Source organism: Atractosteus spatula, chromosome 1, assembly GCF_055471065.1.
Source record: "Atractosteus spatula isolate fAtrSpa1 chromosome 1, fAtrSpa1.hap1, whole genome shotgun sequence".
NCBI classification, from domain to species: domain Eukaryota; kingdom Metazoa; phylum Chordata; class Actinopteri; order Semionotiformes; family Lepisosteidae; genus Atractosteus; species Atractosteus spatula.
In genome coordinates this window covers 74139723-74162583 of record NC_142706.1, presented here as the reverse complement: position 1 = coordinate 74162583, position 22861 = coordinate 74139723, and the positions used below count along the sequence as shown (strand labels likewise).

Here is a 22861-nt window from a genome sequence, read left to right as displayed (position 1 = left end):
GAGTAGTCCTGTAGGTTTCATTAATTAAATAATTAACAGATTTGGACGAATCAGCTGTAGTGAAAGACCTCCATATACAGACTAGGACTATTCACAGGCTATGCTCCTTTTCCACTTTTCTATTTTTGCTGTGCACAACACAAACGCTGCTTCTCAAACCAAGGGTTGTGAATTTGCTAATTGTATCCTTTTTTTACTTGTCCCGAAACGTGAGCTTTTTCACCTTTTAAAACAAAACTTACTTTGGTACTCTGACTTTTAATGTTCAGCTTCTAATATTTTTTTTTTTACTGTTTTACTAAACCCCCTGACATATCTTATGAAAGAAACTATAATATTAGAAAGAATATTACAGGAACAATGCAATAAGACTCACAAAATGTCAGTACAGAAGAGTGTTTGACACATTCTTGCTTTTTTATTTCCCCAAAGACACCGCTCCCACAAAACTCCTTAATTAAATGGAAAACTTCCAATAAGATGAAAGAGCAATCAGCATGCATCAACGATGGCTTAAATAAGAAATAGCTTTAAACCAGGTGTTTCCAGGAATTTTGAGCAAAAATATGAATGTCGAACAGGAGTTTGCCTGGACTATACAGAATCTCTCAAACTAGGTAAAAGAAAATCACAAATTCTGTGTTGATTTTACAAAACTGTATTTAAATGCATTGAAGTTGAAACATATAAACATTAAAAGTAATATTACTTCCCAAAAGGAAAACTGTTCTTTTTATAAACCAAGAGCAAATCACTCCAATTATATACAAAGGTCCTTGCATTCCATAGTTCAGAATTTACAGAATCTTCTAACAAAAAGTACAATTAAACAACAGTGGTTATTATATATCATATACAGGGTATTCATTTGGCTTGTGGACAGGGTAAATCATTTAAGGAGTTTGAATGCCAATACTCACATTAATACAAAACACAAAAAACATTGTCTCCCGATTATGAATCCCAGCAGCAGTTATAACAGGGAAGCACTGTACATGGATATAAAACCTACATGGTAATTTCAACAAGGTAAAAACTAAAATAAAAAGAAGTAACATTCTTGTTGGTTACAAAAGCACTTACAAGGCTCAGGATGTTCCAAAACATATGAAAAGATAATCTTAGTAATAGTTCAGGTGGGTAGCTGCATCAGCATGCGTAGGCTGCAAAGGAACAAGTAATAAGTTTATTCCCTGCTGAGAAAAAGGAGAAAGAAAACACAACATTTCGGCCGTGGAGCCTTCTTCAGGTGTCGTGAAGAAGGCTCACCTGAAGAAGGCTCCACGGCCGAAACGTTGTGTTTTCTTTCTCCTTTTTTCAGCAGGGAATAAACCTCTTACTTGTTACTAATCTTAGTAATAGATCATCTTAATACACTGATAGATGAACTTAAGATAAAATTAAGATAAAATAAAATTAACCTAACAGAATTAAGCAAAACTTATCTGATACTAATACGGTGGCAATCTTGGGAAACAAATGTGTGGGCTTGCATGACTGTAATGATGCTGAGCACCTCTGGCATTTAAATAATTACTGGGGGATTACAAGAAGTAAAAAGGACGGCACCTCATTAACTACATTCTCCATAATTAAAGGACGTATTATTATTACACAATATGAAGATTGTACCATTCTATGCACAGAAGCTAATATCAATGTACACTGTGGAAACTTTTCATTCTGCACAACTTGGTCTGTGGAAATACACAAAATCCCAGCATCACAATATGGTAATACTCTCTGAACAGTTTGATGCATCAGAATGCAACTTAAAAAGGTGATTCTGTTTGTTAACTGCAAAGCAAAGTTCTGGTCTAAGAAGCTTCCGTAAAAAAATGTTACATAAACAGACTGCACTTCTGAATTTCTGTTGTACTCTTGAACTAAACAGTAAAGAGAACAGGTTCAACTGTTTATTGTTTTTGATTATTAAATATCTGATATGTGGATTTTGCAGGTATTCAAAAAACAATAGTTAACATACACTTTATGGAAAAGAAGCATAAACGTTCAGAGCTCAGATAACTCCACATCAGTGCAATGAACAGGAAGGATGATCGTAAGGGGCATTATAATGACAATTATATCAGTGTCTAGGATACAGTCCTATTTTCCCCCTGTTTTAAATTTCTGTACAAACTCCCAAAGCTCCTTTATTACCTAAAAGAGAGGGAAAAAATCATTATAAATAAAATCTTAATAATGACCAGAAGCAGAACACTACAGTGTCAGGCATTTATATTTTACAAAAAATTAATATAACACAAACTGATACAGAAACACTACACTAAGAAAATCAGACATACTTACTTTCTTATCAGTGATCTTTAATGAACTTCTTGCATAGTTTTCAAATTTCTGTTCTGTCTTTGGTAGGGACATTTTCTGTTTGGGCAAATTAGAGAAAAAAAAACAACATTTAATGCTACAGTTGTGGACAAAACACCCCCTGAAAATAATGTAAAAACATCCTTTAATTAGTTTTTACTTATGCTTCAATAATTAGTAAGAAATAATACTAGAGGCTAGACATCACTCAATGTTTCTACAATTATTTCCATATTTAAACTTGTAAGCTTTAATCTGAAACTTGTTTATGACAGGCCAACCTCTAACCAGGTGCTCATGAGGGCTGAGCACATGGCAAAACTAGGATGGGAAGAAAAATTAGGCGCAAGGAGATTTTATTCTGACCATGTTGAGCAATATATGCAAAAGAAAACATTCTGTAACCAACCCAATTCTGTAACCAACTATCACAGTGAATCCATATCTAAACTCAATTTTGTCTGAATTAAACTCATCTAAGAAAGTGGCTCTGCCCTTTGCCAATTAAGTAATTAATCAATTAATACACCACATGAACCTATTTACAAACTATTCTAAACATGAGAGGACCCAAACAACCTGTAGTGGCAGGTCAGCTGTTCCGACTGTTCTAATGTCTGATGGACTCTCACGGTGCTGTTCCTTAAATATTTCTATTTTTTTCTTTCATGACCATGTGGCATGGCTCAGAATAAGAAACTGCATGGCATGAACATTTCCTCATAAACATTTTAGAAAAAAGGATACTAAACACATACACCTGAAGTCAATACTAAAGCTGTTTCAGCACTCACTTGCATACCCTATCATTCACAGTACCAATAAAATAACCTGTTTTATAAGATTTGTTTTTGCTCTGTTTTGGAAACTAAACAATACAAAACGAGAACATGATAAAGAGTAACTGTCGCATTTTTTCACCAACCAAAGCTCGCCGGGTAGAGAACTATTCCTCTCTCTCCCAACCACTGAAGCCAACGTGCCCTCCAAAATGGCAACCACAGCACCCCTTCCCACCATGGCAGGCCCCAAGAACGACCACCAGAGGGCAGTGTTTCAGCGAGGTATCGCTTTAGCGATGTCCACTGCTGCTCCCCAGCCTCGGACAGTCCCCTCCTGGGCTCCTTATGTACAAGGTCAAGACAGTAAAGAGCTTGCAGAGGATTCACTGGAGAAGTACTGGACCAGAGCAGTTCAGCAAAGGTTTGAAAGGAGTTTTAATTTGTTACAAAAAAGGACAATTTCTAGAGAACACTTAGGAATACCTATTCAATCAGGGCGTGGTATTCCTCAATTTTAATAATCTGAGCACAGTACCAGTCACTCTCTAGTGCTGCCATGAAGGGGTGTTTAGAAACGATCATCGCAAAAGCACTAGAAATTACACAAAGATTGCTACATACGGCACAATTGAGATTGAGTTAATTTCAGTTATTCCCAAAATGTTAAAGATAACAGGTGCCTGTCACCCTAAATTTAGAACGAGCCCCAGGCTCACTGACTCTACAGTAGGACACGTGGAAGCTGTCAGCAGCGAGTGATCATTCTCTGAGCTGCAGTACTGCCAGACAGACAAATCTAATTTGTTGAAGAGATAAATCAGCTTTATCAGTCATCATCTATCAAAGCGCCGCAGACAAGGGAATGTTTTTCTCTAGACTGGTACAGTTAAGGGGACCCACTGCCAGAAAAGAACTGAACACCCCCAAAAGAGGTGAAAAAAGGACCCTGAGCTTCCATAAATAAAATCCAAATGGATATAATTATGTAGAATATTTCTGTACTCTAGATTTGAATTATTCCCAAAAAATACCCGAAGAAACCACAGGTGTGGTGTTTTTGACCACAGGTATGTCTCTGTTTCAAACACCGCTGATAACCAGTGGTTTATGAGGAGGATTTCCACAAGACAGTACCGAGCAGGGAGCCTAGAAAGCACGCACAGCAAAATGAAGACTGCTGGCATAAAAAAAGATGGGCCCGGTAAATTATAACATGACTGAAGTGCCTGAAATGTACCGACAGTAGTTTCTTGTGGCCTCTGGGAGAGTGTACATTTCCGACTTCAGAACAGACAAAAAGCAAAGGAAAAGCAGCCAGATCGAAAGATTGCATTCTGAAAAACAGCAGAACACAAATACTACTTAGTGCGAATAGTGTTTTTCCACCATTCACCATACTGTGATCAGACAAGATGGGGGTTGGCAACCTTTCAGAAGGGGCCTGCCAAGAGTTAGCGTAAGCACTGGTTTTTACGGATCTGCGTGCTATTGATACAATTTTATGTCAACGATAGTCCTACTTACATTTTGATTAATAAAATTTGAATATTTAAATATAATAATATCTAAAATTAATCAATTAATTTGCAAGTCTTACCATTTAGTGTGATCCTTGCCCTTGCTTGACACTTTAAGCAGAATGCAAGTCTCTGTGTGTTCAGTTGCTAACAGATTTACAGAATGGGTAAACAACTGACTTCATGCATTAAAATACCTCTGAAACATCTGAAACACAGTGTCTTAAGATGATTAGGTGTTTAAATGATAAAGCGAAAAAATTCTCAAATCATCCTCAACAAAATGCAAGAAGTTTGACATCTCTAGGTGGATTCACTAAGATGCTTCTGAAGTTCTAAGAAATTAAAATCAAGCGTTTATCCAACTTTGTTGATTATCTAACCTTACTGCTGCACATTTAAAAATCCATAACATGTATCTACTGAAACATCAAAAATGTATATCGCTAGTATCAAGGTAGATTTAATCAGAAAAGAAAACTTTGGGCCAAAATGTTGGAAATCCTGAATTCTGACAAAATGCAACCCATTTTTTGTCATGCACTTCAGGGTAATTTTGACCTTTTGTTTCGCGTTGTCGGACTTATTGAGCTCAATAAAACTGAATCTGCACAAGACTGTGTCCTGCTCCTCTGATGAAGAATTTCCCACAATTTCCCTTCACCAATTCCACCGATGAAGGAGAGGGTCAATACATTGTAAATTTACATGCCTATTTGTACAACTTTACTCAAAATAAGGCAACTTAACCAACTTCTGTGCCTTTATTCAAAACATTTCCACTAATAAAATTACCACTAATTTTCACTGTGATATTTGAGATTGCAGCTGTAATGGGATACATTTGTTTTGCATTTCTGTTTATTAAGAAACTAGTGCAAGAGTGAGCTTTATTTTTAGTATTTATCAGCTTACCCTGATGATGATTATTTTTGCTAATAATACCTGCATTTTTTCAGAACGGATCTTTGCAACCAGACAGTAAATTCTGAATCAACTTGATTAGCTCCTATTGATATTAGAAACTACAGGAACTACATGCAGAAATGGATTTTTACCTTTTCAACATATAAAGTCGATAATTTGGCCTTGATGTCTTGTACATTTCCTGGAGATGTTTCTTTGTTTCCACCTGGACTCTGTAGAGAAGAAATATGCATAAAGATATTAACTGATAATTTAGCTGAAACCAAAAGTGATTTACAGAGATTAGACAAGTAAAGTGTCTCTTCCAGCTGCAATTGGACCTTGATAGTATGAAAGATGGAGTGCAGAAAGGAGGAGCAACTTTTCGTGAATAAAACGTATTAAGCAGCTTAGAAGACATTCTTTTTTTTAAACGAACTTTTACTGAGCTACTGCAACATAGCAATTTATATAATGCCTTTACATAAGAAAGTTCAAAGCATTTTATGGATGTATTTTTACAGTGCAGTAGGAATAAAACAAGTAATGTAGCATTTCAAATTTGTTAAACACAAAATTAAAAATGCTTCCTGGAAATAAGATTCTTAAGGGTATCTCTGCCTCCTGACAAGAAGGCTGTTTTTAAGTGTCAACAGTGGGCACTGTTGTTTTTTTTTAAAAAAAACTTATATTAGTACAGTAGTAGTACAGCTATCTGGTACTTCATTCAGCACCATCAATGTGTACCAAAGGGTGGCCAATCAAGACGTAGACCTATTTAAATGATGAAGTCAAAACAATATTTTTTTTTTAAAGGACAGGTTTCTCCAATAAAAGCATATGAAGTCTCTTGGAGGAACAGGATGTAGCAGGACCTTGGCAAATCTGACTACTTCTCTACACCTGGCAGCAGACTGGTGGAGTACAGTGCACTGGGACTTTCCACTGGTGTGCTGGATTCCCCTTGATAAGGCCCGACCCAGCTACAAGTGTGACTTTCTGAATAAAGCATTCATGCAATGAAAATGATGTTGTAATTTATAAATTATGTAAATAACACATAAACTGAACACATTTACGTACTGTTTATGTCATAATGTAAGGTTAAAAAAACAGTTTAATCCGCAGTCTAATCAATGGGGTTTAGGTAAATTAAAGCAATGGGAAACCACCTCTACTCAAATTATATTTTATTTCTACAAATAAGCAGAGGTAAGTATTATCATTTTATTGCTTCCATACAAGAAAGGGCAGGTTAAGACTTTACACTAAGCAGCAGGAGTATGACTGTTTTGCCCAGAGGTGAAAGCAATTTCTTTGGATGCTGAGGTCTATATTTGCAACTACTGAATGCAAAAGAAAGCAATCATTTGCCATACAATGACACAGCTGCAGTTTTAATACTTTCAAGATACGTTTCTTGTAAACATCATACTTAACTCGCAGAACTATCAATCTTTTTCTCTTTAATTTATTTTTGCGCTTAATGGTGCACATTCAGCTTAAACCCAAAGAATGTCTGGCAACTCAAAAACCTATCCCACTGCAGTCCCACCTCAAGTCTACCTAGATGTGCAAAACATGCATAGAAATCAACAGAATTAACACTTTACCTTGTCTTTGTCAATTTTATACGTTTAAAAAAGAAATAAGAGAAGCCGCAGGTCTGCAAGCTCAGAGTTCTCTCTCCCCCGGGGGTGGGGTTTAACATTGAAAATAAAAACAGTGGCTCACAATAAAACTTCAAGCACCAAGACAATGCTACAGAAGTGGCTACAGACTGTCTTTTGGATTAAACCAATGACGTAAAGATGACTGTGTTACACAACCAGTGCCTGTTTCCACTAGCAGGACACTGAGGAATCTACTGTGATTGCAGGTTTTCATTTACTCTGCGGCCAGAGTTTTAACTTGTGAAATACTATGTGGAGAGAGTACTAGGTGACCTAAAGAGATTTTAACATCTACTCTACAAAAGGTAGTTAAATACAACCTGGACTAGAACTAAAAATCTTTAATTAGAAATGGAAATCTTGAAAAACGATAGTTATGTCCCACAGTTTTTTATTAATAAGAAAATGTATAAATATATAATTATTAAATCTTAAGACAATAAGGCCTCATAAATAGTTTTTCACTTTCCTGGTCTTATAGAAATGGTCAGAAGTACTGTTCGTCCTTTTTCAAAAAACAGACTTGTACAAGCTGCAAGCTTTTAAATTTTAAAACCTTTAAGCCGATATTTTTACAGTCAGTTTACACATGCCCTGTCTTTCTGCCTATATTATTTTATGCACATTTGTCTATCAATAAAGTTGGCTTTCACCTTATTCACCAGAAGGATATATTATGTAAAGATAATAGATGTCATATGTGAGCATTGAAAGATTTGTCATAACTATACAGTGCATTATTTTTATTTTTACTTTTATTTTACAGCGCATTATTTATATATTATTTAATATTCCAGGTTTCTGTTTTTTGTAATTCATTTTATTTTTTTGATGAGCTTCATCAGCTTCAGATATTTGTACTTCCTATGACTGAATAGTGGCTGATTTTCATACTGCTGACATACTGCACATCTATTAAGTCAGAATAAATGAAAGTCTTGTCTGACACAATGACTTAAACAAAAAACTGCCTGAATCGGTCTGTGCAATATTAAGTCAACAGTCCAAAAACCTAAAGACTCTAATTGCACAAAAGTCAGGACAGAAGGCAATTCTTCAATACTCATAAGACATAACTAGTCAAACTAAAACCATTAGGTCACAAAGACAAGGTCTAAACATCAATTTTAAGCCCAATAGCTGGGTTTCTAGTAGCTCCTTTGCTGCTGATTTTAGGAAATCTGAACTGTGATCTTTTATTACTTTCAGTCCAGCAGCTCAGATGGGGTCTCTGTCATTGCAGATTTTAGGAAAAAAATCAATAACCTGGAATCTTTTGGGGACATACTCAGCTAGATGCAGTCACTGCAATATCCATACACAATGTCAGAAATATTAAAACAGGGTTTCTGGTTTTCTTTTTTAGCCAGTAACCTCACTTTAAACTGTAATCATAACCCTTTAAGCAATCCCTTTATCCTAATTAGGAGAAAAGCATGCAGCACTGCCTGTGTTTTAGATACTGTATGTTTTTTCTTAAACGCTACAATGGTGTGTTTCAGATAGCATAGAAGCACATACAGATTTTATTCTGAAATAATATTTTTTAGCTGATCTCTTGTACAACACATGGAAAAGCAAATAAATGTGTGATGACTCCCTGGAGGCTGAATAAGGTCATTGTGAGCCGCAAGGCTCAGTTCTCCTTGTTTCAGAGGTACTACATTTATGAATGAAATGAACTGCCTCATGTTAAAAAGGCATCACATGAGCAAAATTACCAAAAACCAGAACCCTAAACGTAATGTAGGCACAAGAACAATTTGTTTTAATGCACACTATTCTACCGGTTAATTAATCTGAAAGACACTATGAACTGGTTAAACAAATCCCATAAATTACACATAAAAATACTACAGATTTATTTCATTGTATAAAGAGAACAAATGTTTTTAACCCGCTTATAACACAGTGACAAAACATTTTGAAGACAAAATGCTTTATACCATAAAGTACTGCACTTTGTGAGCTAAAAGGATTTTCAAATAAACTAGCTAAAAGTGAATAAATTAATTAAGTTAAGGCTACAAATCAACACACTTAAACACAAGCACAGGAAATGCAAAGTCCCTGGTCTGACAACAATGTCTGATGCAGGTGCTTGACCGACCCTTCTGAATTAAAAGCAACGGAAGTATTACTAGCCTTCTGTGGTCACTTCTGCATGCCCCATCTTACAGAGACACCGGCTTCTAATTCTTCATGCATATGTTTATATAAACACTAAGTGGTTCATCTCAGATTTTGACTCCTGAACCAACTGAGCCATATCTGTCCAGTCTGTCCTGTCCAGTCATGCAGAACGATTTGTTTTAATAACTGCAACAAGAACTGCATGAGTTTGCCTGACTAGGTCAACACAAGCAAACTGTCAAAAAATCCACAGTTTCCACAAAAAGGTGAGTGTATAAAGTGTATAAAGACATATTATTTCCTTCATCTTAACTGTGACAAGACTGAAGTCATGCTTACTGGCACCCCCCATCAACTTTGTAAAGCCAATCTTGTAATCCTGTCTGTAGATGGTTTTGTACTTGAGCTTCAGTCTAAATTGAAAAAGCTTGGGGTGATATTTGATTCAGGCTTGACATTTGACCCACATGTGCAGCATACTGTCAAAACATCTTTTTTTCACCTCAGAAATATCGCTAGACAACGCCCTATGTTATCACTAACTGTGGCTGAAAAGCTGATCAACATATTTGTGTTTTCCCGAATTGACTACTGTAATGCTCTACTTGCTGGGGTATCTAAATCTACACTGAACAAACTCTAGTATGTTCAAAATTCGGCAGCCAGAATCCTGACCAGGTCTAGTGCAAGTGATCACATTTCTCCTATCCTGGAGTCCTTGCACTGGCTTCCTGTCAAGTTTCGTGTCAACTACAAAATCCTCAGGCTCACCTATAAGTCTCTGCATGGCTTGGCACCTCAGTACCTGTCTGGACTATTATCGCCCTACTCCCCACCTCACAACCTTCACTCTTCTAATTCTGCTCTCCTTACTGTCCCCCAAGCCCGTCTACATTGTATGGGTGACAGGGCCTTCTCCTGTTATGCCCCCAAGCTCTGGAACTCTCTGCCCAAGGATATCAGAGAGTCACCTTCTCTAAATGCCATCAAATCCAGACTTAAAACCTTCTTCTTTAGAAGAGCCCTTACTTAACTGGTTCCATTCTTTACCCCTCTGCTCCTACTGTATTTAGTACCACCATCTACACATTCTCAATGCGTTTATCTTGTGTATTCTTTTATTGTTGTCTTTCTGTAAAGCACTTTGAAAAGCCACCTTTAAAAAATAAAGTTTATTATTATTATTGTCTGTCTGTACAAGCCTTCTCTTTGTCACCTGCTTTAACTCTACTACTTTTAAGCTATTTTAATCTCACATTTAACACACCTTGCTGTTGAAACTGGTAAAATGCAAACTTGCTTGTGTGAAAACTGATACAATACAAACTCAACATGACCACGGAAGTGTTTTTTTCACGGTATGCCATAATCTTCTCTTTCCTCTGTTTAGAAATTGACGTTAATCAGACAGATCAAAAGGTATCAAATTAGAGGACACAAAGGCACACCTCTGCCGAAACATATGGCCTTGGCCAAATGCCAAAAATGCTTGTTCTGTGCATTTTTTTAAAGCGGCTCTTTTGTTGCAAAAGGACAGCTGTGTACCTGAAACAGCTGACAAACAGATACTTCACACCATTCTTTTTAATCTCTGCTAGACAGTGATTATATATATGAAGGGCTTGACTGATTTGCTAGCACGCTATCATTTGATACAATTACCATTTAAAAATCACCTTAATGCACTGCTGGCCTTCTGTGCCACTCGTTCTAAAGTTTGCACAGTTCTGATGTCATAGCACAGAAAATGGAGGTAATCGCCGTAGTGCTGATGAGTTCACATCTAAGTTATCACTCTTTGGTAGTCATGTTTTATTTAGTCCTAATACCTCTTTTCTTCTGCCCAATTCCTTTTAAACATCAAACTCCAACAAATATGTTTCAAGGGAACTGCTTTTCTTAGTCAGCATGCGTCTTGTTAACGTCAAACAAAACCATAGAGGATTTGCAATAATACTTTATATGGTACTTAAGACACTGCAAGAGTTTTGGCTTGCAGATGGAGGTATGCATGCAGATGAACAGAAACTTTTCTACAGTCTTCAGGGCAGTGAGGCAGTAATCCTTGTTAAGACAAGAAAAGCATGCTTTTATCAGCTAATTTCAGCCGGTCAATTTATAAAGACACCTTTCTCTGCTTAATACATAACTTGAGCTGACTTCAAACAAAGTAATAACAGCAATTTTAAATTCGGTGTGCAGGTATTAGGTCCTGGTGGGGGGAGCGTTTTTCAGCTGGAAAAAGGTTTTGCACTTGTTAAGCAGAGATCTCCTGTGGCTTAACCAACCTGGCAGTTAAACCACTGCATACTTATTAAAGAATTACCCTATCTGAAGATTGGCCAGGGGATTACTCAGAAAACAATTATCAGACAACTTGTCCCGAAGTCCAACACTTAATAACATGCTTCTGAAACACAGAATTAGTCTTGCAAGGTGAAAACTGTTTGTAAGGCTACCGGTGGCAAGACCAGAAACATGTTCCAATTCCCTTTCTCCAGGGAGCGAAGTAGGGGTATTTCCTGCACTGTCTGCATTTCGCTTCGTAACAAAGAACTGCGATCCAGAGATCTTAGTGGCTCAGTAGAGGGAAAGTTCAAATTCTGCCTGGGGGAGCAAACAGAGGCTGTTCTCTTTACATTTGTATTTCTTCTTTGAAATCAATTAACCTACTTATCTAGTGCTGCGAGGCTGTCCAGCCAGGCTGTTCTACACTGTTGTTATAGCCCATTTCACTTAAAAGTCTGGTAAAGCAGAACAGCAAGTTCCAAACAACTCCCCTCTTGAATATGATTGTAAGGATGAGCTTAGTGAGGTATATTAAAAGGAAACTAATAACTAGGGCTTCTTATATAGGAGTAGCACATAGGAGTAGCTTTTCTGTCTGAAGTACAATTACAATCAGAAGCTACAATTTGGCACACTTTTTACTCTAAATACTGCACAATACAAAGCTATTAATGCACTTTTACATCATCAAACATCTCAAACCTTCTGTATTTCACTTATGGGTACACGTAAGCTTCAGGTATACAGGAATTACTAGAAACAAAGGCAAAGAATACTGAGGGGATAATTTACCTCGCTAAATAAGTTTCTGATGCTTTTCGGATGATCCATGCACCCTTAAAAGAGCACAATTTCTGCTTTTTGGTTGATTTTGTTCTTCATCTGGTTACATTTCATTAAACATTTAAAAGTCCTTTAATTGTAAGACTTTTTAACATAGGGGCCAAGAAGACATTCCTGTATGTATAACCATAAAAATAAGAATTTTGAAAGGATGAAACTTTCTGTACTGAGGAAAGTAACAAACACAGGCAAAACAAGAGTTAGCAGTTATTGAAAAATGGGTGGCTGCTGTATCATTTTCAAAACATGTGGATGTGGTCCTGGGTTCAGTTCCACATCTGGTCAGGCATCTGTGTGGAATCTGAGTGTTCTCCCCATGTTTGCGTGGGTTTCCTCTGGGTGCTCCAGGTTCCTTCTACTATACTGGTATAGTGGTAGGTTCATTGACTTTGGGAAAACTGGCCCTGGTGTGAGTGTGTGCGTGTCTGTGTGTGCCCTGCGATGGACTGTCGTCCTGTCCAGGGTGTATCATGCCTTGAGCCTGCCACTTGCTGGGATAGGCTCCAGCTCCCCTGCATTGGATGAAGTTGTTTGAAAACTGACAGATGAATAACAGGAGAAGGAGGAGGAAAAGGTTTCTGAATTATTATTTCGCCTCTGCAGGCACTACATTTTCAACAAATGTTCCGCAGGACCAAAAGTATATTTACACATTACTATGTAGGGTTTGGACACCAGCCCATCAAACTCATTCGGTTGTAAGGAATCGACCCAGGGATCTCAACAAGTCAAAGTATCACTTTGACAAAGCTTGTTCCAAATTTCAACAGCCCGTCTGAATTTATAATGTTTGAATTTGTAGTTTCCGACCGTAATGTATGATTCAATTCTGAATTTTGTCTTTTTTATTTCTGAGCATGCAATGCACCTTCACACTCTCTTTGGGGTGACTCAAGCTGCTGACTGTGGTTCGCCCATGAGCTGGTGATTCTCACCTGTCTTATCCCTAAACCTTCACTCACACTCCACCTGTACGGTAATGTACCCCCTACTGTGTCCACAAGCAGTATTTCTGCAGACAGCAACCAATTACTATGCAAGGTATTTAAAAAAAGGTTGATAATGATGTAAATGGCAAAGTGAAGGAGGCTAAACTGCAGAGCAACTAATAAAACAATGGAATGGCTGTTGTTAATATATAATGATTTACAATATAGTGCTCAGCAGACTTTTTCTATATAGATACAGACCTTAAATACAATGGAACAGGTATGACCTACTGTACATTGTTTCATGTTTCTGGATGTCATGAATTTGACAGGCTGCAATCCATTTACCCCTCCTAATCCTCTCCATTGAAAGACAGCTTGAGTGTTTTGTCATGCAGTGCGTATTTCAGTACAACTGAAAGCACTATTTTAAATGTCATTTATTACTATCTATTAAGCATTTATAAACTATAGCAGCTGAAATATACAGGAACCAGCTATCCTAAAAATGTGATCTAATTTTGGCTTACAAAACGCAAATACTGCAATTACAGAAATGTCCAGTTTAATAATGATGCTTAATTAAAAAGGCACAATTTCAACTAAATGAAATGGATGCATGTACTATTACTGTTGGAATTACTTGTGATAAGATACATCTCCTGGGATTTGACAAAACCAGCAGTTGATATTTATGTGTCTGTAGTCATTTCTGCTGACACTGAGGCCTTTCAGAGCAACTCTGCACTATTTTGTCTGATCTGTTTGCAGTGTTTGCTGGCATTTCATGCATTGGCTTTTCTGAAACTGGTGTAGACATTGTGAAACCAGCTTTGCACTGGTGCCATATCTTATGGTAAGAAAATACACCAAAATCTTGCTCTTAGCAATTTGTTTTGCTTTCACATTTAGTTTGTACAAATTGCTTTCTGATACACAAAAAATTAAAAAGTCTATATGTCTACCAAAGATAAAACAATTATTTTCGTGACTAATATATCGATAGGCATCTTCATTAAACTGGATGGAAGCACAAGCAACTGAAAAAGAATTGATCTGTTCAATGCAGTTAAATGCTTATCAGTATATCATCTAGAGAAAAACAGTATCCCAGAATTTACAATTCTGAAAGTCTCAAATAAATTCTAAAGAGCCCACACAATTCTTTAGGAGTCCCAAAAGGAGCAAGTAATTCTACATAAAATGCTAATATCAAGCTTCAACATTTCCAGGCAAGACCGTCCATATAAAAATTTAACTTCCACACTCCGAAGAGGTACTTCCAAAAAATGTCAACATTCCCAAGCCATAACTCAATCAGGTAGCCACTGACTGAACATGTTTGTTGTTGTTTTACTGGGAGACCAACACGGCTCAGCTGCTGTGGTGGACTGAAGGCAGTTGTGTGCAGATACGGCCATGTGGCGCTGTCAGCCCCAGGGCAGGAGCAGGATGGATCGGTGCGGGTGTGCCATTACACCAAAGCGGGACTGAATGACTCTGTTACCTTCGTCTGAGGCTTGGCTGGTGGAAGTCCCTTTTTTCCAGATGATCCGTTCTGTTTGGAAGCACTCTTTGGCTGAGCCTGAGCCTTCTCTGAACTCCCCTTCACATTCTAGGAAAACAAAGAGAACACGTGAGAACGGAACAAGTAAGAGGTTTATTCCCTGCTGAAAAGAGAAGAAAGAAAACACAACGTTTCGGCCGTGGAGCCTTCTTCAGGTGTGAGCTATGTTAGCTATGTGGGAATGTACACCTACAGACTGTCCCCATTTCTCAAGCGACAACCATAACTGGGCCGCATGTGTGCTCTGGAAGGTACCTATCAAAAAAAACGGAGCAAGCAGTGGGAAGAGTTATGATTGTAACAATCAATTCAATTTAGACAGTGAAAAACTATGCCCAAACCCTTTCAGAAAACAAACAACATCCTTTGTTACAGACTGTTCACAATCCCTTTTAAGCCTCCAATCACCATACTAAGCAAAAATGCCTCCAGCCTAAAGGCGTCATCACAAACCACTGGGCTCCGATGTTGGCTGTCTGACATCTACATGTGGAACAATGGCAAAGCGGGGGTAAGAACAGAGAATAAATCAGCTCATGACAGAAACGTTCAGCTGTTATTTCTCCCCTAAGCAAGAATCAGCGGTAAAAAGCAGGTATGCACGCTGGCTTGCTTTGATCTGGGGTTGGCATACGCTCAGCTTGGATCGCCTCTGTAAATCACACACAAAAACACACGCACACGCACATGAGCACGGGTACACAAACACAGCCTCTGCTGCTCAACACAAGAGCCAGGTGCAGAGAGCGAGAGAGCAATGACAGGGAAGGAGAGAACAAAAGAACAATCACAAAGGAAGAGGAGCATTCTCGGTAACTGCCTCGCATTCTTCTTAAGAAGAGCCTGGACGAGATCTGAGTGTAGCTTTCTGGCACAGCACAAAGCTCATGAAATAGCAATCTTACTAGGAGATTATAGAGGAGAAATCTGATCATTATACTCAGGACCCTATGTTTTAGTTGTAGCGAAACCAGATGGAGCGCAAAGAGAAAAGATTAAAAAGTCAACATGCCCAGCTTATTTGAGAGCACTTAAACTACAAAGTATGATGATGTAAACAAAAATATATTTTGTACATAATGGAAATCAGACTTTTATGAAGTCACAATATCAATAAAAGGTATTTTCTAAAAATTGGTAACGTGAGGTTATGTAATTCTACAGAAACTCCACTGCCCACAGTAGCTGTGTGGTGGTGTTGAACAGGGTTTTCCGTGTAATAACAGCTGAAGACTCTAAAATCGAGGTGGAATCAGAGAACCTGATTTTGAAAAACCAAAACATTTAAGAATTCAAACAAAGTGTTTAAGGTGACTAGCCTCAGGTAAAGCTCCATGATTTTGGTATTGAGCAACAGGAACACTTAAGTGTTAGTGCAAAAGTCAGCCATCAGCTAATGTTATCAAAAAACATCTATACACATACATCCAAATATATTGGTGCCAAGTGTCTACTTATTTCCATTAAGTTTCCAAATGAACACTAAATTATCATGATACACAACCCAAAAAGGAGACTTACCTTAATCTAAACATTTTTTGGATCATTCAACATCCAAAAACAATTTCCAAAGGGCAGATTGTATAGTCAAGTTGGATATTTCATTCTTTCAAATACTGACATCTTTTTTTGGAAAGGATGAAAAACCAAAAGTTTGGATCTACTTTCACTTGGGGAAAAATAAATTGATACCATGAAGCAAAGACAGAGAATTGAAAAACCTTGGGGTTATATTAGATTCTGGCTTAACATTCGACCCACATGTGCAGCATACTGTCAAAACATCTTTTTTTCACCTTAGAAATATCGCTAGACTACGCCATATGCTATCATTAACTGTGGCTGAAAAGCTGATCAACACATTTGTATTCTCTCGAATTGACTACTGTAATGCTCTACTCGCTGGGGTATCTAAATCTACTCTGAACTAACTGCAGTATGTCCAAAATTCACATTACTCCTATCCTGGAGTCCTTGCACTGGCTTCTGGTCAAATTCCGTGTGGACTTTAAAATCCTCATGTTCACCTATAAGGCTCTGCATGGCTTGGCACCTCAGTACCTGTCTGGACTATTATCGCCCTACTCCCCACCTCGCAACCTTCGCTCTTCTAATTCTGCTCTCCTTACTGTCCCCCAAGCCCGTCTACATTGTATGGGTGACAGGGCCTTCTCCTGGTATGTCCCCAAGCTCTGGAACTCTCTCCCCAAGGATATCAGAGAGTCACCCTCTCTAAACTCCTTCAAATCCAGACTCAAAACCTTCTTCTTTAGAAGAGCCTTTACTTAACTGGTTCCATTCTTCACCCCTCTGCTTTTCTTAGTACCACCATCCATGGTCTCCTCTGTATATTGTAATTGTGTTTTATCTTGTGTATACTTTTTACTTATTGTTGTTGTCATCCTGTAAAGCGCTTTGAGAAGCCACCTCTAAAGGTGCTATATAAAATAAAGTTTATTATTATTATTATTATTAATACTGGACAGAGTATGTATTGTATTTTCAGAGCTTGTTTAGCTTAATACCTTAGTCACCTAAGCTATAGCTCTGTGTAAAGACTCAAGAATAGGACAATATTTGACAACAACTTGCCGATACAACTTTTCAATTTTCAATTATCTTCCATTCCAATACTAATAATAAATAATTTCAAGTACTTCAAGTCTGAAAGCTGTCCTCTGTCTGTCCTGGTGTGCTCCCTTCTTTCTGCCTTCAACTTTTTCTTTCATTCTACATTTCTATCAAAGGCTCTAATGATTATTAACCAGTGTAAAATCACCAGAGAAGCCCCTTTGATCATCTGTGTTATCTGCCTCTTATCTCACCTTTACTTAGGCAAACACCTCAAGCCATACCCACATTTTTAGGTTTTCTGAATAGACTGAGACGGAGAAGTGCTGTAAGGTGTGAACTGCAATGCTAGCTAAACTTTGACCCCACTAGCTCATAACTATACATGCTGAACAATAAGAGCATAAATATTTATGACATTTCCATATGTTAAATAAAACTTCTTGAAAATTCTCATTTTTGTATGAAGTTTTACAAATTCTTTTACTAATTCATTACAAGTGAATTGATGTCCTTTTAGTACTGCTGAATACTAAGACAGTTAAGGACATCTATAGACAAAGTAAGACATATCAAGCATGTTGCTAAGCCCATCAAATGACCTCCTAACACACTTGCAGGGCTACAGGATCTCAGTAACCTCTGCAAAAAAACATTGGTGAAATAAACGTTGTGTATTGTAGTTTATCAGCCAGAATTCAGAAGATGGAGTGACATCGGCATCAATCCAAGAATTCTGCATTACAAAAAGCACAATAAGAGACATTTTGGTTGTGACAACACACCCTATATTAGGTTACTTTACAAAATGTATTTGGACAGTGGTGAAGGGGGTAAGTGAAGGTTTTCCTAAACCAAAGCACCTTCCGTTCCCATCTATGACTGGTCATTCAGTAAAGTTTGATCTGGCACATTAATGCCCTTTCCACAAGTGTAAAAGACAAACCCGAACTGTTCTCCACTGGCCAGACGGTGATGTGACCTAAGTCATCTCATTGGATGCTGGCTCTGCGACAAGCAATGGTTATCACACACTAGGTTACACAGGACAAACATCTGGAAGAATTTCAAGCAGTGTGAGCTGCCTGAAATGTGCTGGTTGATACAGCAGCTGTTCTTCAAAGGAATTCTGAATATGAAAATAATTCCTAGTCTGTACACAAAATAAGACATTTTGAGCACAGATGATAACAAACATTCAGTACAGCAATATTTTTACATGTCACTTTGTGTGACAATAGTAACAGGAAGGCAACTACCTCATCTTCCTTTCACACTGTTTACCCTTTCAAAAGGATAATAAGACCTTTTCTCTTGTCTTTCTGCAAATCTGGCCTCTTTGCAGAATGATAGGCACGGCGTTTCAACTCAAACTGGATAAAACCAGCTCCTGGGCTGCTAAATGTTGACACCTAGTGGTATTTTGTTTGAGTAAAATATATTACATTTGACCCTACAATCACACCAGCAGTCTAACAGCATAAAGCAGGATTTTTAATTTACTGCTCTGAAAAATCCATCACCGACACTCGAAGAGTGGTCAGAAATGGCAGTTTAAGACCAACACAGGCTACCCAAGACAGTAGCTGAACCAAAAGGCTGAATTAGCGCCAGAAAAAAAAACATATTGTGCCTGTAAATGTTACATTCTGCCTGATGCAACTTATATACCCTTATACACCAGTTCCTCTTATATACCAGTAGATACAGGTCAAACATGACTCTGTACAAAACTAGGCCTCTTTGTGAGCAATTCCATAAAATATTTTAAAAAGAGTTCATTACCATTTGTTCTTCAAGTCAACAAAATTTAATTCCTTTTCTTAGATTCCTATATTGCATCCTGATTTTGAAAAAACATACAATCTGTACGCATATTAAAGAGGACTTAAAATGTGGTCACCACTCTACAATAAAGAAATTGAAAGTGGTCTGGAGAAGATTAACCAGACACTCCCTGTTATTAAAGGGGAACTGCAGTCCCAAATTCTCAGACTGGTTATTAGATCTCTGTAAGAAAATAAATTCATTGACGGTATAGAAGAAACCTACACATTTCGAATTAAGCACAAAATCATGAACTTTGTGAAAGTACTGTAAGAAGCCATGTTGTTGCAAACTTGCATTCGAGTTCTCACAAAATGCCATGAGATGTGGCCCTTCCTGCTCACTAGTCTCCGTGATGACTAATGTAATGTGATGTATGAGCAAATAAGTACAAGTTGTGCAGCAGACATTTCACTGCAGGGATGTTTCAACGTGATCTGCATGCAGAGTAAACAGGTAAGTAGTATTTGTCGGCAAAACCGCCTCTAAATCGAAAACAATGTTTCTATTGGATGAAAAGAGATTCATTCACAAGCCTGCTTGTTTACAGTGTCATAGAGCCACACACGTCACCAGACGATTTGTTGACTCATTCTGAATCAAAGAACAGGGAATCCCGGATACCTGGAAATTTAACATATTTTGTGATGTAAATTGGAAGTTTTACAAGTTACTGTGTACATTTTACTTTCATTGCGGTTTGAAATGCACTCATCAATACTGATTCTTTCTAACCCTGAAATCTGAAAATAGTGTTGCAGTCCCCCTTTGAGTAACATCCAACACAGAAAAGAACTGGAAAATATGTGGAACTGTGAAAAGGAGAAACACCTTTACGCCATAAACTACAAATTACACAGCTGTGTTGCTGACTCCCTGGCACATCCTCATCCTTGCTAAAGGTTTGTGTAATGAGAGAGCTCCTCCTCCTGACATCAGACATGAGACCAGATTCTGTCTAGGTAATCTAAATAGTGCAAGAGCACTGGACACTGAGCTGTATTATTATTTTGCATTAGACTTGCATTAGTAGATTAAGATTCCCTTTACAATCTACAGGCTAAAGACGACTCTCCTATTTAGTGATGCCTTTATTTAGAATAGAGAAATAGGTTCCCATTCATTTGTGAGCATCTGTTTAGACACAGAGATTTAGTCCTGTTTACAATCCATTTTATTTGGAAGTAGTTTCTCTCTCTGTCTGACCCGTTAAGGCATTGTGTGGTATTTAGATTATATGCAGATTTCTGAGATTTTCCACTTCTTTAGAAGGTAGGGCTACTGGAACTCACAGCCCTGTAAATAACTACACAGTGTAACTACTGTATGTTGTGTAAACTACAGGGCGGTGCAGAGGCTCAGTGGCTAAGAATCTGCGCTTGTGGCTGGAAGGTTGACGGTTCGAATCCCGCGGCCGGCAGGGGAGTCCTACTCCGTTGGACCCCTGAGCAAGGCCCTTCACCCCAGCTGCTCCAGGGGTGCCGTATAAATGGCCGACCCTGCGCTCTGACCCCCAGCTTCTCTCTCCCTGTCTGTGTGTCTCATAGAGAGCAAGCTGGGGTATGTGAAAAAAGACAAATTCCTAATACAAGAAATTGTATATGGCCAATAAAGTGATCTTATCTTAATGTTGCACATTTTATAACACTAGATGCTTATTGTCAGGTTTTGGCCTAGTTATTATTCTATTATCAAGCTATTCTGGAGAATAAAAGGACATGCCTGCCATCTAATGTTCAAAATTCCCCGACTTTAAAGTAATATTTAAAAGTTTAAAAGTAATATTTTAGTACCCTTCCTGCTTTCATTACAATATAAGAATCAAATAAAGATCGGGTCCTGACTGCATTCTTATATTGTAATGAAAGCAGGAAGGGTACTAAAATATTACTTTTAAGTGGAATGTAATAAAAGAAAGGTCTGGTGTTTCTAGAAAAAATCAGGAACATGCTAATTCCACACAAAAAAATAAAGTAATATTTTCACCTTTAGAAAGCTACAAATGTTTTAAAACCAAGAACAGGAGGCACTTGTTTACCCAAAGCGATGTGGAAGAAACAAGAAACAATAACCTGGTCTCTGCTTTAATATTTTCAAAACACTACAGGAGAGCAGCTGCCTTACAATGATCAGACAGTTGAGAAAGACCACCTACTTTCTGTGTTGTCTTGATTGCTGAGTTTTTCTGTGGAGTCTTCACAGGCGTTTCTTCTTCCTCCTCCTCGTCATCATCATCTTCATCATCATCCTCATCCCTGTGAAAAAGTTACATTTACAAAGCTTGGTGCTAATTAATGTTCTTCAAGCTACAGTACGTTAGACATTACTAAAACCATTACACAGTTAAGTGTATTTTCCTCCATCATTCAGCCTCAAATTATCTTTTTAAAAAGTGATTTATGTTTCATAATAAAGAGAAAACAGAACCATGAATAGAGAATCAATAAAGGAACACATTTATGAAACTGCAAAAAATAAAATCATGTCTGTAGGTAAGAGAACTAAAAAAAGTTCATCACACCTGGCAGATCCTAAATGTCTGGTCTTCTACATTATATGCTAAGCATCAAAAGAAAGGTATTACTGAGAGCTGATTCACAGTTATCAAATAAATGAACCTTTTCTGTAGCAGATACACATTTTATTGAACAGCTATGGCACAGGTAAATTCATTAAGCTGATTAACACTTGTCATCAAAAGGTTTAATGCAGGGTGTCTACTGTCAGAAATGCAGGCAGCTGGTGTCTTGTGGGCCTGGAGTAGCACGAGTCCGATGACTGGTCTCCAAGACCTGGATGTCCCAGCTCATTCCCCAGTTTTCAATGGGATTCCAGCCTAGAGGCTTGGGCATCCATGGCACTACCCTCAGTTTCTGATTTTACAAAGAGAGCTACTGTTGTGCGAGGAGCTGTGCTGTCCTGATGAAAGCTGCAAAGGGTAGCCAGTGAGGCCACAGGCTTTTATCTATATAGTGACACACAATCAGGTAGCTAACAATTACTACAAGTGGAGTTCTGTAGCAACTGCAACACTCCCATTAATTGGTCTGTTGTACCATGGTGGTCTGCACAGAACTTTGATTCACAGCTAAAGACTGCTTGGCTCCCACGGCCTGTTGTGACGTAGTCCAGCCTACATACTGGTAACACAAAGGTAGTGCTCTCTTGATAAGTTGGTTTCTGTGTTTTTCCTTCTTGATTTTCACCAGGCTTGACATTCAGCAGGACAGATCACCTCATTACCTGCTGCCCAGAAAACCTCACTGATGTGGTGAAACTCCTTATGCAACAAAATCACTCACGTGTATCACAATTAGTCAAGAATGTTCAATTAAACACGATGTTAGTGTTAAATGAATATATAAAAATACTTTTCTAAACAAATATAGGCATGAACTGATTACGTTTTTTTTATACCCATAAATCAAAATTAAAAGTTATCTTTGTGCTGCTGATTGGGCCATGGTTTTTAAAATGTATTTTCAGTGAGGTC

The 22861-nt window shown here is 37.9% G+C and overlaps 1 protein-coding gene across 1 annotated transcript in view; it reads right to left on the bottom strand.

Annotated features, from left to right (window-relative positions):
• Positions 1 to 398: 398 nt before the first annotated feature.
• Positions 399 to 22861, bottom strand: part of npm1b (nucleophosmin 1b) — a 40576-nt gene continuing 18113 nt past the window's right edge. Inside the window, exons 7-11 of the mRNA XM_088919236.1 lie at positions 21524 to 21623; positions 14911 to 15018; positions 5689 to 5769; positions 2314 to 2388; positions 399 to 2163 (exon numbers count right to left, since the gene is read on the bottom strand). Coding sequence (XP_088775362.1) covers positions 2110 to 2163; positions 2314 to 2388; positions 5689 to 5769; positions 14911 to 15018; positions 21524 to 21623 — 418 coding nt within the window. The 3' untranslated portion in view covers positions 399 to 2109. The remainder of the gene's footprint in view (positions 2164 to 2313; positions 2389 to 5688; positions 5770 to 14910; positions 15019 to 21523; positions 21624 to 22861) is intronic.